General features: G+C 39.8%; 1 protein-coding gene across 13 annotated transcripts in view; it reads right to left on the bottom strand.

The window, feature by feature from the left end:
- Nucleotides 1-20,050, bottom strand: part of TMPRSS11A (transmembrane serine protease 11A) — a 59,133-nt gene that overhangs the window by 29,874 nt on the left and 9,209 nt on the right. For 2 of the 13 annotated variants that reach the window (XM_089906065.1, XM_089906052.1), the window contains exons 1-3: nt 18,890-19,089; nt 1,082-1,310; nt 870-988 (exon numbers count right to left, since the gene is read on the bottom strand). The exons of 2 other annotated variants lie outside the window; for them this stretch is intronic. In XM_089906065.1, the coding sequence (XP_089762191.1) occupies nt 870-988; nt 1,082-1,101 (139 nt within the window). In that variant the 5' untranslated portion in view covers nt 1,102-1,310; nt 18,890-19,089. 9 more of the 13 variants (XM_089906060.1, XM_089906059.1, XM_089906054.1 and 6 more) reach the window with 6 other exon arrangements.

Below are 20,050 nucleotides of genomic sequence, written 5' to 3' on the forward strand. Positions count from 1 at the left end.
TTTGCACTCTGCAGAGTGATGCAATATAAAAAGAGAATTCTGCAATGAATTTTTGTGGGATTATAAATATATCAGGCAATAGAAAAATAATCTCTCGATATTGTTTTGGAAAGAGTAAAATGTTTTCTCTAAAAATAAGTGATAGGGGCTTCCCTGGTGGCGCAGTGGTTGAGAGTCTGCCTGCCGATGCAGGGGACACGGGTTCGTGCCCCGGTCCGGGAAGATCCCACATGCTGCGGAGCAGCTAGGCCCGTGAGCCATGGCCTCTGAGCCTGCGCGTCAGGAGCCTGTGCTCCGCAACGGGAGAGGCCACAGCAGTGAGAGACCCACGTACCGCAAAAAAAAAAAAAAAAAAAAAAAAGTAATAATACTGTATCATATTTATACTTTACCAATAATTTTACAATTCATTATTTCATTGGACACGTGCTTTTCTTTTTCCCTAGAAATGTTAATGGGCAGAAAATGCTGAGTAAAAGAGCCAATTTTAATAACTAATTCATAATTTTTCACTTGCATATACATGAATGATTAGAGTTTATTGTGATTACTAGTAAATTTTAGACAATTACTATTTTGGTCTTTTGTATAGATTCTGAAAAGAATACTAGACTGTGAGCTCCAAGGAGGTGGGAAATTTATCTGCTTTGCTTAATGCTGTTTCTTGAGTGCCCTGAAAAGTACTTGGACATACTAAACATTCAGTAGTTATTTGTTGATGAAATGACTGAATAAATTAAAAAATTCAAAATGTGGACATTTACTAGTGAAAGTACATTATTTTTGGATGGAAATAAATTTACATTTATTCAAATGAAGCTTTACAGAAAACTGAAATCAAACTGAGCAAAATCCACAATTTTACCTACCAGAGACTAAGAAGTAAGCCAGAAGACCAGTGGCCACAGTTACCACTGTCAGTAATAACACAATAAGGGCAATCATCCATGGTTTCAAACCTCTGCTTTGGGTGCCAAATCCTACCGATCTGCAAAAAGGAAAACTCACCAGTTACTCTCATGTTGTAATGGTTACAGGTTTTCTGCTTCTTCTTGGATAAGTGCAGGTTGCTTTAGCCCACCTTTCCCAGCAAGAAGACATTTGTCTTCAATTTTGGTCAAGGTCATCTCGGCATGAAGGGAGGTATTAAAAAGATCAGTATCTGGGAATCCATGCTATTGCTCCTGGTTTCTATTTCTAGAGGCACTGGGTGGATCTCTGTGGTGGCCATTCCTGACTTCTCTCAGCAGTGTGGTCCAAAGTAGCACACATGCTTGAAAAAAAACCATTCCTTCTTTCTCCAACAATTTCTTTAAAAAAAAAAATCTCTTTTATCCTTTTAAAGTTTACAAAGTGATTTCAAATATATTGTCTCATTTATTCTTTATCTTTCATTTTTAACTATTATGAAATTTTTCAGACACAGAAATTTAGAAAGAATGGTATAGTAGAACACCCCTATATTCATCACATCATTTTGTCAGTTAACATTTTTGCTATAATGGCTTCATTCATTATTTTCTGCTGTATTTTAATGTAAAATAGGACTTCATGAGTTTTTACCAAATCATTATTATAAGCAATTAGGATATTTACAATATAACCACAATACCATAACACTCTTAAAAAATTAACAGTATTTCTCTAATCTTTTTATCTTCTAAACAAAGTCCATCTTCAGATTTCCTTTATTGTCCCTATTTACAGATGGATTGTACAAATCAAGGACCTCATAGTACCTTGGTTGTTATGTCTTTTAAGTCTTTTTTAATATAAAAGAGTCCAGCTTGCTTTTTAATTTTTAATGGCATTGACTTGTTGAAGAGATCAAGCCAGTTTTTCTTTAGAATGTCCACCTTCTGGACTTGTCTGAATGCTTTCTTGTGATCTCATTTAACTTGTTCTATCCCCCTCATTTCTTATAAGCTTAAATTTAGATCTAAAGATTTGATTAGATTTAAATTAATTTGGCAAAAATACTTCAAAAGTGATGCTATATACTTTATATTGCATCACCTCTGGATTAGAGGAAATTTCCACAGTTTAGGAGAAAAAAGGTAACTCTTTGCTCTTCCTCTAGTTATGCTCAACAATAGCGATAATCACATTGTAGTAACTGTTTATTTTCAAGTATATTAACCTATACGTAACAGTGAACTCAATGGGTTAAACTAGTCATGTTCATCTTTTAATCATTAAGACCTAATAAGGTGCCTGGTACAGAGTAGGAATTTTATAAATCCATGAGAATCAGGCAGGTATTATACCAACCTTACATATGAAACAACAGAGGCTGAGAGAGAAGATGCCTTATTTATTAGAGCCAGGAGACTTAAAAGGACCCAGGTCATCTAACGCATTTTCTAGTGCTCCTTCTCTGCAACTTGCCATTGTAGTCAACTTAATTTATCTCTTTCATTAGAATTTATCTTTTTGTGTGTGTATTGAAAAGCTAATTCTTTGGGGGCAGAGGTATTTTTCATGTTTCACAATATTTAGTGCATTGATTTACTCTAAGTAGACTTTTAATAAATATTGATTGATTTACAGGAATTTTTTTTAATATAAAATACTTTTATACATAAATGCCAGCATGAAAGATATAAATTGTTTGGACCTAAATAGTTAAGAAGGTAATAGTTTTGGCATAAGTAATACATTTAGCCAATAAACTACTTAATCCTATATGAATAAACTTTCAACATAATATCAACTTTTATGAATGTGAACAAGCAATGCATGAAAGCAAATATGCATCCTCAACCTCCCATTCTGGAGAGGTCCTATTAGTGATTTGCATAATATCACTTCAGATTTGAAAGGAAATATACTTAGTAAACCCTTTGGAATCTAGCCTGTTTGTAGGTAGAGATGCTCAAGCATTCTTTTCCTGCTTTACCTGCACCCATAAAACAAACACTGGTGTATTAATCTTCTGTTGCTTGCTGTGTAACAACTTACCACTAGTGAAACTTGAGAGACATGAATTTTGATGTGTATGGAAAATACTGACAATGCACATTGACTGATTTAAAAAAATCTAGACAACTGGCTGTTGAAAGGCAGTTTTGGATGGACAAGACCTAAGGTTCCAGAACATAAAAACAACAAACAGGAGGAGCTTCAAGATGGCGGAAGATTAAGACTCGGAGACCACATTCCTCCCCACAAATACATCAGAAATACATCTACACGTGGAACAACTCCTACAGAGCACCTACTGAACGCTGGCAGAAGGCCTCAGACCTCCCAAAAGGCAAGAAACTCCCTACGTACCTGGGTAGGGCAAAAGAAAAAAGAAAAAACAGACAAAGAATAGGGACGGGACCTGCACCAGTGGGAGGGAGCTGTGAAGGAGGAAAGGTTTCCGCACACTAGAAGCCCCTTCGTGGACGGAGACTGCAGGTGGTGGAGGGGGAAGCTTCGAAGTCGCAGAGGAGAGTGCAGCAACAGGGGTGCGGAGGGCAAAGCGGACAGAGTCCCACACAGAGGACTGGTGCTGACCAGCACTCACCAGCCTGAGAGGCTTGTCAGCTCACCCGCCGGGGCGGGTGGGGCTGGAGCTGAGGCTTGGGCTTCTGAGGTCGGATCCCAGGGAGAGGACTGGAGTTGGCGGTGTGAACACAGCCTGAAGGGGGCTAGTGCGCCACAGCTAGCTGAGAGGGAATCTGGGAAAATGTCTAGAGCTGCCAAAGAGGCAAGGGACTTTTTATTGCCCCTTTTGTTTCCTGGTGCGTGAGGAGAGGGGAATAAGAGCGCAGCTTAAAGGAGCTCCAGAGACAGGGGCGAGCTGTGGCTATCAGCGCGGACCCCAGAGATAGGCATGAGATCCTAAGGCTAATGCTGTAGCCACCAAGAAGCCTGTGTGCAAGCACAGGTCACCATCCACACCTCCCCTTCCGGGAGCCTGTGCAGCCTGCCAATGCCAGGGTCCCGTGATCCAGGGACAACTTACCCGGGAGAACACATGGCGCGCCTCAGGCTGGTGCAATGTTAAGCGGCATCTGCCACCGCAGGCTCGCCCCGCACTCCGTGCCCCTCCCTCCCCCGTGCCTGAGTGAGCCAGAGCCCCAGAACCAGCTGCTCCTTTAACCCCATCCTGTCCTGAAGAACAGACACCCTCAGGCGACCTACACGCAGAGGCAGGGCCAGATCCAAAGCTGAACCCCGGGAGCTGTGCGAACAAAGAAAAGGAAATTTCTCCCAGTAGCCTCAGGGGCAGCGGATTAAATCTCAACAATCAACTTGATGTACCCTGCATTTGTGGAATACCTGAATAGACAACGAATCATCCCAAATTGAGGAGGTGGACTTTGGGAGCAACGATATATATATATTTTCCCCTTTTTCTTTTCTTGTCAGAGTGTATGTGTATGCTTCTGTGTGTGATTTTGTCTGTATAGCTTTGCTTTTACCATTTATCCTAGGGTTCTGTCTGTCCGTTTTTTTTTCTTAATTAAAAATTATTTTTCTTAATAATAATTTTTTATTTTAATAACTTTATTTTATCTTCTTTCTTTCTTTTTCTTCCCCTTTTATTCTGAGCCTTGTGGAGGACAGGTTCTTGGTGCTCCAGCCAGGAGTCAGTGCTGTGCCACTGAGGTGGGAGAGCCAAGTTCAGGACACTGGTCCCCAAGAGACCTCCCAGCTCCATGTAATATCAAACGGTGAAAATCTCCCAGAGATCTCCATCTCAATGCCAAGACCCAGCTCCACTCAACAACCAGCAAGCTACAGTGCTGGACACCCTATGCCAAACAACTAGCAAGACAGGAGCACAAACCCACCCATTTGCAGAGAGGCTACCCAAAATCATAATAACTCAACAGACACCCCAAAACACACCACCAGACGTGGACCCGCCCACCAGAAAGACAAGATCCAGCCTCATCCACTAGAACACAGGCACCAGTCCCCTCCACCAGGAAGCCTACACAACCCACTGAAACAACCTTAGCCACTGTGGACAGACACCAAAAACAACGGGAACTATGAACCTGCAGCCTGTGACAAGGAGACCCCAAACACAGTAAGTTAAGCAAAATGAGAAGACAGAGAAACACATGGCAGATGAAGGAACAAGGCAAAAACCCACCAGACCTAACAAATGAAGAGGAAATAGGCAGTCTACCTGAAAAAGGGTTCAGAATAATGATAGTAAAGATGATCCAAAATCTTGGAAATAGAATGGAGGAAATACAAGAAACATTTAACAAGAACCTGGAAGAACTAAAGAGCAAACAAACAGTGATGAACAACACAATAAATGAAATTAAAAATTCTCTAGAAGGGATCAATGGCAGAATAACTGAAGCAGAAGAACGGATAAATGACCTGGAAGATAAAATAGTGGAAATAACGACTGCAGAGCATAATAAAGAAAAAATAATGAAAAGAATTTAGGACAGTCCCAAAGACCTATGGGACAACATTAAACACACCAACATTTGAATTACAGGGGACCCAGGAAGAAGAAGAGAAAAAGAAAGGTACTGAGAAAATATTTGAAGAGATTATAGTTTAAAACTTCACCTAATACGGGAAAGAAAATACTTAAGCAAGTCCAGGAACCACACAGAGTCCCATACAGGATAAATCCAAGGAAAAACATGCCATGACACATATTAATCAAACTATCAAAAATTAAATACAAAGACCAAATAGTAAACGCAGCAAGGTAAAAACAACAAATAACACACAAAGGAAGCCCCATAAGGTTAACAGCTGGTCTTTCAGCAGAAACTCTGCAAGCCCAAAGGGAGTAGCAGAACATATTTAAAGTGATGAAGGGGAAAAACCTACAACCAAGATTACTCTACCCAGCAAGGATCTCATTCAGTTTTGACGGACAAATTAAAACATTTACAGAGAAGCAAAAGGTAAGAGAATTCAGCACCACCAAACCAGCTTTACAACAAATGCTGAAGGAACTTCTCTAGACAGGAAACACAAGAGAAGGAAAAGACCTACAATGATAAACCCAAAACAATTAAGAAAATGGTAATAGGAACATACATATCAATAATTACCTTAAATGTAAATGGATTAATTGCTCCAACCAAAAGACATAGACTGGCTGAATGGATACAAAAACATGACTCATATATATGCTGTCTACAAGAGACCCACTTCAGACCTAGGGACACATACAGACTGAAAGTGAGGGGATGGAAAAAGATATTCCATGCAAATGGAAATCAAAAGAAACCTGGAGTAGCAATTCTCATACCAGACAAAATAGACTTTAAAAGAAAGACTATGACAAGACACAAAGAAGGACACTACAGCATGATTAAGGGATCAATCCAAGAAGAAGATATAACAATTGTAAATATTTATGCACCCAACATAGGAGCACCTCAATACATAAGGCAAATACTAACAGACATGAAAGGGGAAATTGACAGTAACGCAATCATACCAGGGGACTTTAACACCCCACTTTCCCCAATGGAAAGATCATCCATAATGAAAATAAATAAGGAAACACAAGCTTTAAAAGATCCATTAAACAAGATGGACTTAATTGATATTTATAGGTCATTCCATCCAAAAACAACAGAATACACATTCTTCTCAAGTGCTCATGGAACATTCTCCAGGATAGATCATCTTGGGTCACAAATCAAGCCTTGGTAAATTTAAGAAAATTGAAATCGTATCAACTATCCTTTCTGACCACAATGCTATGAGAGTAGATATCAATTACAGGAAAAAATCTGTAAGAAATACAAACACATGGAGGCTAAACAACACACTACCTAATAACCAAGAGATCACTGAAGAAATCAAAGAGGAAATCAAAAAATACCTAGAAACAAGTGACAATGAAAACACAATGACCCAAAACCTATGGGATGCAGCAAAAGCAGTTCTTAGAGGGAAGTTTATAGCTATACAAGCCTATCTTAAGAAACAAGAAGCATCTCAAATAAACTAAGCTTACACCTAAAGGAATTTGAGAGAGAAGAACAAAAAAACCTCAAAGTTAGCAGAAGGAAGAAATCATCAAGATCAGATCAGAGATAAATGAAAAAGAAATGAAGGAAACGATAGCAATGATTAATAAAACTAAAAGCTGGTTTTTTGAGAAGATAAAATTGATAAACCATTAGCCAGGCTTATCAAGAAAAAAAAGGGAAGGGAGTTGGGAAGATGGCGGAAGAGTAAGACGCGGAGATCGCCTTCCTCCCCACGGATACACCAGAAATACATCTACACGTGGAACAACTCCTACAGAACACCTACTGAAGGCTGGCAGAAGACCTCAGACCTCCCAAAAGGCAAGAAACTCCCCACGTACCTGGGTAGGGCAAAAGAAAAAAAGAAAAAACAGAGACAAAAGAATAAGGACGGAACCTGCACCAGTGGGAGGGAGCTGTGAAGGAGGAAAAGTTTCCACACACTAGGAAGCCCCTACGCGGGCGGAGACTGCGGGAGGCGGAGGGGGAAGCTTCGGTACCGCGGAGGAGAGCACAGCAACAGGGTGCGGAGGGCAAGGCGGGGAGATTCCCGCACAGAGGATCGGTGCCGACCGGCACTCACCAGCCCGAGAGGCTTGTCTGCTCACCCGCCGGGGCGGGCGGGGCTGCGAGCTGGGGCTCGGGTTTCGGTTTTGGACTGAGCGCAGGGAGAGGACTGGGGTTGGCGGCTTGAACATAGCCTGAAGGGGTTAGTGCACCACGACTAGCCGGGAGGGAGTTCGGGGAAAAGCCTGCACCTGCCGAAGAGGCAAGAGACTTTTTCTTCCCTCTTTGTTTCCTGGTGCGCGAGGAGAGGGGTTTAAGAGCGCTGCTTAAAGGAACTCCAGAGACGGGCGCGAGCCGCGGCTAAAAGCGCGAACCCCAGAGACGGGCGCGAGCCGCGGCTGAAAGCGCGGACCCCAGAGACGGGCAGGAGACGCTGGGGCTGCTGCTGCCGCCACCAAGGGGCCTGTGTGCGAGCACAGGTCACTCTCCACACCCCTCTTCCGCGGACCCTGTGCAGCCCGCCACTGCCAGGTTCCCGGGAACCAGGGACAACTTCCCCGGGAGAACGAACGGCGGACCTCAGGCTGGTGCAACGTCACGCCGGTCTCTGCCGCAACATCACGCCGCCTCTGCCGCCGCAGGCCCGCCCCGCACGCAGTGCCCCTCCTTCCGCCCCCCAACCCCGGCCTGAGTGAGCCAGAGCCCCCGAATCAGCGGCTCCTTTAACCCCGTCCTGTCTGAGCAAAAAACAGACGCCCTCCAGCGACCTACACGCAGAGGCAGGGCCAAATCCAAAGCTGAGCTCCTGTGAGCTGTGAGAACAAAGAAGAGAAAGGGAAATCTCTCCCAGCAGCCTCAGAAGCAGCGGATTAAAGCTCCACAATCAACTTGATATACCCTGCATCTATGGAATACCTGAATAGACAAGAAATGATCCCAAATTGAAGAGGTGGAATTTAGGAGCGAGATCTATGATTTTTTTCCCTTTTCCTCTTTTTGTGAATGTGTACGTGTATGCTTCTGTGTGAGATCTTGTCTGTATACTCTTGCTTCCACCATTTGTCCTAGGGCTCTATCCGTCCATGGTTTTTAAAAAAAAAATTTTTTTTCTCAATAATTAATTTTATTTGTAATAACTTTATTATACTTTATCTTCGTTCTTTCTTTCTTTCCTTCCTTCCCTCCTTTAGACAACGAATCACCCCAAATTGAGGAGGTGGTCTCTGAGAGCAAGATTTATGATTTTTCCCCCTTTACCTCTTTTTGTGAAGGTGTATGTGTATGCTTCTGTGTAAGATTTTCTCTGTATAGCTTTGCTTCCAACATTTGTCCTAAGGTTCTATCCGTCCCTTTTTTTTTTTTCTAAATATTTTTTAATTCAATAACTATATTATACTTTATTTTATTTTTACTGTATCTTCTTTCTTTCTGTCTTTTTTCCTTCTTTCCCTCCTTCCTTCCTTCCTTCCTCCCTCTCTCCCTCCCTCCTGTCTTTCCTTCTTTGCTTCTTTCTTCCTTCCTTCCTTTCCTCCTTTCCTTCTTTCTTTCCTCATACTTCTACTAATTCTCTCTACTTTTTCTCCCTTTTATTCTGAGCCGTGTGGATGAAAGGCTCTTGGTGCTCCAGCCAGGAGTCAGGGCTCTGCCTCTGAGGTAGGAGAGCCAACTTCAGGACACTGGTCAACAAGAGACCTCCCAGCTCCACATAATATTAAACGGCGGAAATCTCCCAGTGACCTCCATCTTAACACCAGCACCGAGCTTCACTCAACGACCAGCAATCCACAGTGCTAGACAACCTATGCCAAACAACTAGCAAAACAGGAACACAACCCCACCCATTAGCAGAGAGGCTGCCTAAAATCATAATAAGGCCACAGACACCCCAAAACACACCACCAGATGTGAACCTGCCCACTAGAGGGACAAGATCCAGCCTCATCCACCACAACACAGGCACTAGTCCCCTCCACCAGGAAGCCTACACAACCCACTGAAACAACCTTAGCCACTGGAGACAAACATCAAAAACAACGGGAACTACGAACGTGCAGCCTGCAAAAAGGAGACCCCAAACACAGTAAGATAAGCAAAATGAGAAGACAGAAAAACACACAGCAGATGAAGGAGCAAGATAAAAATGCACCAGACCTAACAAATGAAGAGGAAATAGGCAGTCTACCTGAAAAAGAATTCAGAATAATGATAGTAAGGATGATCCGAAATCTTGGAAGTAGAATGGACAAAATGCAAGAAACAGTTAACAAGGACCTAGAAGAAATAAAGATGAAACAAGCAACGATGAACAACGCAATAAATGAAATTAAAAGTACTCTAGATGGGATCAATAACAGAATAACTGAGGCAGAAGAACGGATAAGTGACCTGGAAGATAAAATAGTGGAAATAACTACTGCAGAGCAGAATAAAGAAAAAAGAATGAAAAGAACTGAGGACAGTCTCAGAGACCTCTGGGACAACATTAAACGCACCAACATTCGAATTATAGGGGTTCCAGAAGAAGAAGAGAAAAAGAAAGGGACTGAGAAAATATTTGAAGAGATTATAGTTGAAAACTTCCCTAATATGGGAAAGGAAATAGTTAATCAAGTCCAGGAAGCACAGAGAGTTCCATACAGGATAAATACAAGGAGAAATACGCTAAGACACATATTAATCAAACTGTCAAAAATTAAATACAAAGAAAGCATATTAAAAGCAGCAAGGGAAAAACAACAAATAACACACAAGGGAATCCCCATAAGGTTAACAGCTGATCTCTCAGCAGAAACCCTACAAGCCAGAAGGGCGTGGCAGGACATACTGAAAGTGATGAAGGAGAAAAACCTGCAACCAAGACTACTCTACCCAGCAAGGATCTCATTCAGATTTGATGGAGAAATTAAAACCTTTACAGACAAGCAAAAGCTGAGAGAGTTCAGCACCACCAAACCAGCTTTACAACAAATGCTAAAGGAACTTCTCTAGACAAGGAACACAAGAGAAGGAAAAGACCTATAATAACGAACCCAAAACAATATAGAAAATGGGAATAGGAACATACATATCAATAATTACCTTAAATGTAAATGGACTAAATGCTCCCACCAAAAGACACAGATTGGCTGAATGGATACAAAAACAAGACCCTTATATATGCTGTCTACAAGAGACCCACTTCAGACCTAGAGACACATACAGACTGAAAATAAAGGGATGGAAAAAGATATTCCATGCAAATGGAAACCAAAAGAAAGCTGGAGTAGCAATTCTCATATCAGACAAAATAGACTTTAAAATAAGGACTATTACAAGAGACAAAGAAGGACACTACATAATGATCAAGGGATCGATCCAAGAAGAAGATATAACAATTGTAAATATTTATGCACCCAACATAGGAGCACCTCAATACATAAGGCAAATACAGCCATAAAAGGGGAGATCGACAGTAACACATTCATAGTAGGGGACTTTAACACCCCACTTTCACCCATGGACAGATCATCCAAAATGAAAATAAATAAGGAAACACAAGCTTTAAACGATACATTAAATAAGATGGACTTAATTGATATTTATAGGACACTCCATCCAAAAACAACAGAATACACTTTCTTCTCAAGTGTTCATGGAACATTCTCCAGGATAGATCATATCTTGGGTCACAAATCAAGCCTTGGTAAATTTAAGAAAATTGAAATTGTATCAAGTATCTTTTCTGACCACAACTCCATGAGACTAGATATCAATTACAGGAAAAGATCTGTAAAAAATACAAACACATGGAGGCTAAACAATACACTACTTAATAACCAAGTGATCACTGAAGAAATCAAAGAGGAAGTCAAAAAATACCTAGAAACAAATGACAATGGAGAAATGATGACCCAAAACCTATGGGATGCAGCAAAAGCAGTTCTAAGGGGGAAGTTTATAGCAATACAAGCCCACCTTAAGAAGCAGGAAACATCTCGAATAAACAACCTAACCTTGCACCTCAAGCAATTAGAGAAAGAAGAACAAAAAAACCCCAAAGCTAGCAGAAGGAAAGAAATCATAAAAATCAGATCAGAAATAAATGAAAAAGAAATGAAGGAAACGATAGCAAAGATCAATAAAACTAAAAGCTGGTTCTTTGAGAAGATAAACAAAATAGATGAACCACTAGCCAGACTCATCAAGAAAAAAAGGGAGAAGACTCAAATCAATAGAATTAGAAATGAAAAAGGAGAAGTAACAACTGACACTGCAGAAATAAAAAAAATCATGAGAGATTACTACAAGGAACTCTATGCCAATAAAATGGACAATCTGGAAGAAATGGACAAATTCTTAGAAATGCACAACCTGCCAAGACTGAATCAGGAAGAAATAGAAAATATGAACAGACCAATCACAAGCACTGAAATTGAAACTGTGATTAAAAATCTTCCAACAAACAAAAGCCCAGGACCAGATGGCTTCACAGGTGAATTCTATCAAACGTTTAGAGAAGAGCTAACACCTATCCTTCTCAAACTCTTCCAAAATATAGCAGAGGGAGGAACACTCCCAAATTCCTTCTACGAGGCCACCATCACCTTGATACCAAAACCAGACAAGGATGTCACAAAGAAAGAAAACTACAGGCCAATATCACTGATGAACATAGATGCAAAAATCCTCAACAAAATACTAGCAAACAGAATCCAACAGCACATTAAAAGGATCATACACCATGATCAAGTGGGGTTTATTCCAGGAATGCAAGGATTCTTCAATATACGCAAATCTATCAATGTGATAAACCATATTAACAAATTGAAGGAGAAAAACCATATGATCATCTCAATAGATGCAGAGAAAGCTTTCGACAAAATTCAACACCCATTTATGATAAAAACCCTGCAGAAAGTAGGCATAGAGGGAACTTTCCTCAACATAATAAAGGCCATATATGACAAGCCCACAGCAAACATCATCCTCAATGGTGAAAAACTGAAAGCATTTCCACTAAGATCAGGAAAAAGACAAGGTTGCCCACTCTCACCACTCTTATTCAACATAGTTTTGGAAGTTTTAGCCACAGCAATCAGAGAAGAAAAGGAAATAAAAGGAATCCAAATCGGAAAAGAAGAAGTAAAGCTGTCACTGTTTGCAGATGACATGATACTATACATAGAGAATCCTAAAGATACTACCAGAAAACTACTAGAGCTAATCAATGAATTTGGTAAAGTAGCAGGATACAAAGTTAATGCACAGAAATCTCTGGCATTCCTATATACTAATGATGAAAAATCTGAAAGTGAAATCAAGAAAACACTCCCATTTACCATTGCAACAAAAAGAATAAAATATCTAGGAATAAACCTACCTAAGGAGACGAAAGACCTGTATGCAGAAAATTATAAGACACTGATGAAAGAAATTAAAGATGATACAAATAGATGGAGAGATATACCATGTTCTTGGATTGGAAGAATCAACATTGTGAAAATGACTCTACTACCCAAAGCAATCTACAGATTCAATGCAATCCCTATCAAACTACCACTGGCATTTTTCACAGAACTAGAACAAAAAATTTCGCAATTTGTATGGAAACACAAAAGACCCCAAATAGCCAAAGCAATCTTGAGAACAAGAAAAGGAGCTGGAGGCATCAGGCTCCCTGACTTCAGACTATACTACAAAGCTACAGTAATCAAGACAGTATGGTACTGGCACAAAAACAGAAAGATAGATCAATGGAACAGGATAGAAAGCCCAGAGATAAACCCACGCACATATGGTCACCTTATCTTTGATAAAGGTGGCAGGAATGTACAGTGGAGAAAGGACAGCCTCTTCAATAAATGGTGCTGGGAAAACTGGACAGGTACATGTAAAAGTATGAGATTAGATGACTCCCTAACACCATACACAAAAATAAGCTCAAAATGGATTAAAGACCTAAATGTAAGGCCAGAAACTATCAAACTCTTAGAGGAAAACATAGGCAGAACACTCTATGACATAAATCACAGCAAGATCCTTTCTGACCCACCTCCTAGAGTAATGGAAATAAAAACAAAAATAAACAAATGGGACCTAATGAAACTTCAAAGCTTTTGCACAGCAAAGGAAACCATAATCAAGACCAAAAGACAACCCTCAGAATGGGAGAAAATATTTGCAAATGAAGCAACTGACAAAGGATTAATCTCCAAAATTTACAAGCAGCTCATGCAGCTCAATAACAAAAAAACAAACAACCCAATCCAAAAATGGGCAGAAGACCTAAATAGACATTTCTCCAAAGAAGATATACAGAATGCCAACAAACACATGAAAGAATGGTCAACATCATTAATCATTAGAGAAATGCAAATCAAAACTACAATGAGATATCATCTCACACCAGTCAGAATGGCCATCATCAAAAAATCTAGAAACAATAAATGCTGGAGAGGGTGTGGAGAAAAGGGAACACTCTTGCACTGCTGGTGGGAATGTGAATTGGTTCAGCCACTATGGAGAGCAGTATGGAGGTTCCTTAAAAAACTACAAATAGAATTACCATATGACCCAGCAATCCCACTACTGGGCATATACCCTGAGAAAACCAAAATTCAAAAAGAGTCATGTACCAAAATGTTCATTGCAGCTCTATTTACAATAGCCCGGAGATGGAAACAACCTAAGCGCCCATCATCGGATGAATGGATAAAGAAAATGTGGCACATATATACAATGGAATATTACTCAGCCTTAAAAAGAAATGAAATTGAGCTATTTGTAATGAGATGGATAGACCTAGAGTCTGTCATACAGAGTGAAGTAAGTCAGAAAGAAAAAGACAAATACCGTATGCTAACACATATATATGGAATTGAAGGGGGAAAAAAATGTCATGAAGAACCTAGGGGTAAGACAGGAATAAAGACGCAGACCTACTGGAGAACAGACTTGAGGATATGGGGAGGGGGAGGGGTGAGCTTTGACAGGGCGAGAGAGAGTCATGGACATATACACACTAAAAAACGTAGTAAGGTAGATAGTTAGGGGGAAGCAGCCGCAAGGCACAGGGATATTAGCTCGGTGCTTTGTGACAGCCTGGAGGGGTGGGATAGGGAGAGTGGGAGGGAGGGAGACGCAAGAGGGAAGACATATGGGAACATATGTATATGTATAACTGATTCACTTTGTTATAAAGCAGAAACTAACACACCATTGTAAAGCAATTATACCCCAATAAAGATGTTTAAAAAAATAAAAAAATAAAAAAAAAAAGGGAGAAGACTCAAATCAATAGAATTAGAAATGAAAAAGGAGAAGTAACAACTGACACTGCAGAAATACAAAGGATCATGAGAGATTACTACAAGCAACTCGATGCCAGTAAAATGGACAACCTGGAAGAAATGGACAAATTCTTAGAAATGCACAACCTTCCAAGACTGAACCAGGAAAAAATAGAAAATATGAAAAGACCAATCACAAGCACTGAAGTTGAGACTGTGATGAAAAATATTCCAACAAACAAAAGCCCAGGACCAGATGGTTCATAGGCGAATTCTATCAAACATTTAGAGAAGAGCTAACACCTATCCTTCTCAAACTCTTCCAACATATGGCAGATGGAGCAACACTCCCAAATTCATTCTGCAAGGCCACCATCACCCTGATACCAAAACCAGGCAAAGATGTCACAAAGAAAGAAAACTACAGGCCAATATCACTGATGAACATAGATGCAAAAATCCTCAGCAAAATACTAGCAAACAGAATCCAAAGGCACAGTAAAAGGTTCATACACCATGAGCAAGATGGGTTTATCCCAGGAATGCAAGGGTTCTTCAATATATGCAAATCAATCAACGTGATACACCATATTAACAAATTGAAGGAGAAAAACCATATGATCATCTCAATAGATGCAGAGAAAGCTTTCAACAAAATTCAACACCCATTTATGTTAAAAACTCTCCAGAAAGTAGGCATAGAGGAAACTTTCCTCAACATCGTAAAGGCCATATATGGCCTTTATATGGCCATAAAACCCACAGCCAACATCGTCCTCAATGGTGGAAAACTGAAAGTATTTCCACTAAGATCAGGAATAAGACCAGGTTGCCCACTCTCAGCACTATTATTCAACATCGTTTTGGGAGTTTTAGCCACAGCAATCAGAGAAGAAAAAGAAATAAAAGGAATCCAAATCGGAAAAGAAGAAGTAAAGTTGTCACTGTCTGCAGATGACGTGATACTATACATAGAGAATCCTAAAGATGCTACCAGAAAAGTACTAGAGCTAATCAATGAATTTGGTAAAGTAGCAGGATACAAAATTAATGCACAGAAATGTCTTGCATTCCTATGCACTAATGATGAAAAATCTGAAACTGAAATTAAGAAAACACTCCCATTTACCATTGCAACAAAAAGAATAAAATATCTAGGAATAAACCTACCTAAGGAGACAAAAGACCTGTATGCAGAAAATTATAAGACACAGATGAAAGAAATTAAAGATGATACAAATAGATGGAGAGATATACCATGTTCTTGGATTGGAAGAATCAACATTGTGAAAATGACTTTACTACCCAAAGCAATCTACAGATTCAATGCAATCCCTATCAAACTACCACTGGCAATTTTCACAGAACTAGAACAAAAAATTTCACAATTTGTATGGAAACACAAAAGACCCCGAATAGCCAAAGCAATCTTGGGAAAGCAAAATGGAGCTGAAGGAACCTGGCTCCGTGACTTCACACTATACTACAAAGCTACAGTAACAAGACAGTATGGCACCTGCAGAGAAACAGAAATATAGATCAATGGAACGGGATAGAAAACCCAGAGATAAAGCCACACACATAGGGTCACCTTATCTTTGATAAAGGAGGCAAGAATATGCAATGGATTAAAGACAGCCTTTTCAATAAGTGGTGCTGGGAATACTGGACAGCTACATGTAAAAGAATGAAATTAGAACAGTCCCTAACACCATATACAGAAATAAACTCAAAATGGATTAATGACCTAAATGTAAGGCCAGACACCATCAAATCTTAGAGGAAAACATAGGCAGAACACTCTATGACATAAATCACAGCAAGATCCTTTTTGATCCACCTCCTAGAGAAATGGAAAGAAAAACAAAAATAAACAAATGGGACCTAATGAAACTTAAAAGCTTTTGCACAGTAAAGGAAACCATAAACAAGACGAAAAGACAACCCTCAGAGTGGGAGAAAATATTTGCAAATGAAGCAACTGACAAAGGATTAATCTCCAAAACATACAAGCAACTCATGCAGCTCAATATCAAAATAACAAACAACCCAATACACAAATGGGCAGAAGACCTAAATAGACATTTCAACAGAGAAGGTATACAGATGGCCAACAAACACATGAAAGAATGGTCAACATCATTAATCATTAGAGAAATGCATATCAAAACTACAATGAGATATCATCTCACACCGGTCAGAATGTCCATCATTAAAAAATCTAGAAACAATGCTGGAGAGGGTGTGGAGAAAAGGGGACCCTCTTGCACTGTTGGTGGGAATGTAAATTGATATAGCCCCTATGGAGAACAGTATGGATTTTCCTTAAAAAGCTAAAGATAGAATTACCATATGACCCAGCAATCCCACTACTGGGCATGCACACTGAGAAAACCATAATTCAAAGAGAGTCATGTACCAAAATGTTCATTGCAGCTCTATTTACAATAGCCAGGACATGGAAGCAACATAAGTGTCCATCGACAGATGAATGGTAAAGAAGATGTGGCACATATATACAATGGAATATTACTTAGCCATAAAAAGGAATGAAACCTAATTATTTGTAGTGGGCTGAATGGACCTAGAGACTATCATACAGAGTGAAATAAGTCACAAAGAAAGAAACAAATACTGTATGCTAACACATATATATGGAATCTTAAAAAAAAATGATAATGGTCAGAAGAACCTAGGGGCAAGATGGGAACATAGATGCGGACGTACTAGAGAATGGACTTGAGGATATGGGGAGGGGGAAGGGTAAGCTGGGACAAAGTGAGAGAGTTGCATGGACATGTACACACTACCAAATGTAAAATACATAGCTAGTGGGAAGCAGCCGCATAGCACAGGGAGATCAGCTCGGTGCTTTGTGACTAACTAGAGGGCTGGGATAGGGAGGGTTGGAGGGAGGGAAATGCAAGAAGGAAGAGATATGGGGACATATGTATATGTATAACTGATTCACTTTGTTATAAAGCAGAAACTGACAGACCATTGTAAAGCAATTCTACTCTAATAAAGATGTTAAAAAAAACAACAAATAGAAGCTTCCTGGGATATGACATTATTTAGCCTCTTAATTGGCTTAAAACCTAGATTCAGAAGTGAAGCATAATTTAAAGACTATTTAGTACAATGTAACACATTTTCCAGTTGGGGAAGTTGAGCCCTAGAGATGATTAAGTGCCTTCTCCAGTATAATAAAGCTAGTAGTCATCTCAAACTCATGTCTTCTAACTTGTAGTATGCTATTTTTTCTCAGTGCCAGAGTACCTCCCCATTGATTGTATTTTAATTCTTAACTAGATTTATTATTTATATATTCATCTCTTCACTTATTCATTCTTCATTTATTTGACCATTTATTTTCTTAGAGAATCTTATCAGTGTGTCTTCAAGTCATTCAAAACCAACAATGGACCAAAGGAGAAAGGCTAGACCTCAAGCAGATTTACAAGCTTTCAAATCTATCTTCCCATGATAACATAGTTCCTCTGAGTAGGACAAATGGAGAAAGTAGATGCAGGAAGATCACGTCCCCACCACCAAGATGCACACAAACTCACACTATTACAGGCTGTGAGACACTAGGCAGAAGAGTGGTTCAACACTCACTGATACACTGCTTCAAGTGCCATGGAGGTCATGTCCAAAAATGCAATACAAGGAGCTGTTAACATCTTGCGAGAAATGGTGGCCAACAAACAGGGGTGATCAGCTGTCAGAGTGTTTCTCCTTTTGAGAAAACTTTTGGGGAATGTAACAGGTGCGCAAGACCAAATTACAAACGCTGCAGGAGCCATGGGTTAAAGCTGTAACTACTTAATCCTATATGAATAAACTTGCAACTTAGTATCAACTTTCATGACTATGAACAAGCAAGGCATGAAAACAAATATGCATCAACAACCTCCTATTCTGGAGAGGTCCTATTAATGATTTGCATAATATCACTACAGATTTGAAAGGAAATATACTCAGTAAAGCCTTTGGAATCTAGCCTGTATGTAGGTAGAGATGCTCAAGCATTTTTTTCCTGCTTTACCTGCACCCATAAAACAAACACTGGTATATTAATTTTCTGTTGCTGTGTAACAAATTACCACAAAGTTAGCAGCTTAAAACAACAGTCACTTCTTCACTCACAGTTCCGTATGTGGCATGGTTGAGTTCTCTGCTCAGGATCTCAGGAGGGTGAAATCAAGGTGTTGGTTGAGGCTGCAATCTCATCTGACGTATGTGACCCTCTTCCAGGCTCACTTAGGTTTGAGGCAGAGCTCAGTTCCTTGAAGCTGAATTGGGGTTCCTGTTCCCTTGCTGGCTGTCAGTCAGAGGGCTCTCAGCTCCTAAATGTCACCCACATTCTTTGCCATGTAGCCCACTCCATCTTCAAAGCCAGCAATGGGGTATCTCCTCCCATCAAATTTCTTTCACATTCTGAATCTCTTTCTCCAGGTAGAGCCTTGTTCTATTTTAAGGTGTCACCTGATTAGGTTAGGCCTACAAATTAGAATCTCTTCATTTAAAAGTCAACTGACTTGAGACCTTCATTATATCTGCAAAATCCCCTCACAGCAGCACCTAGGTTAGTGTTTGAATAATTGGGTGAAGGAGTGTATACCCCAAGGGTTGGGAATCTTGGAGGATCTTAGAAGTTTTCCACAACTGAAAATATTACGACTTTCATAAAAAGGGACAGAAATCTACAGCTTTCAAAGAAAAACATGTGAGATTTAAAATCTTCTCTAATTTTTGTGGAGTTGGGGCAGAACTATTTCATTAAAAGGGAATTCTATTTTAAGCATAAAATTAGAAGACGACTGTTTTATTCAAGTAACAACTTGGGGGGAATACAAAGTGAACTCTTCTAAATTAAAGTAGGAAAAAAGCTAAAAGTAATCCCTGATCATGACCTAATTAGCACTTTGCATTCCTTTAAGGAGAGGGCAAGTACAGCAGATATTTATTCAGAGTAGTAACCTATAATCTGTGTGAAATCCAATTTATCATATCCATTACACCTTCATTAACTTTGATTATTCAGTGTTTAGAAGGGTGTATTTATGGCATGATTTTTCCAAAGATGTTATCAATAAAAACATAGTGATAATATGAATAATTTTGTGACTTTGTCTTCTGCAACCTTGAAGAACGAAAGATATACACCTTGAAGAATATATAGAGCAGTATGAATCGTTAATGATCAGAGTTGGGATATTCATTTCCTTAGTAACAAAACTCTAAGCTGGGGACTTCCCTGGTGGTCCAGTGATTAAGACTCTGCGCTCCCAATGCAATGGGACTGGG

The sequence above is a fragment of the Delphinapterus leucas genome, unplaced genomic scaffold, assembly GCF_059928025.1.
Source record: "Delphinapterus leucas isolate spDelLeu-1000000601 "Yukka" unplaced genomic scaffold, BTC_Dleu_Yukka2 spDelLeu_asBTCV2_sq60, whole genome shotgun sequence".
Taxonomy (NCBI): Eukaryota; Metazoa; Chordata; class Mammalia; order Artiodactyla; family Monodontidae; genus Delphinapterus; species Delphinapterus leucas.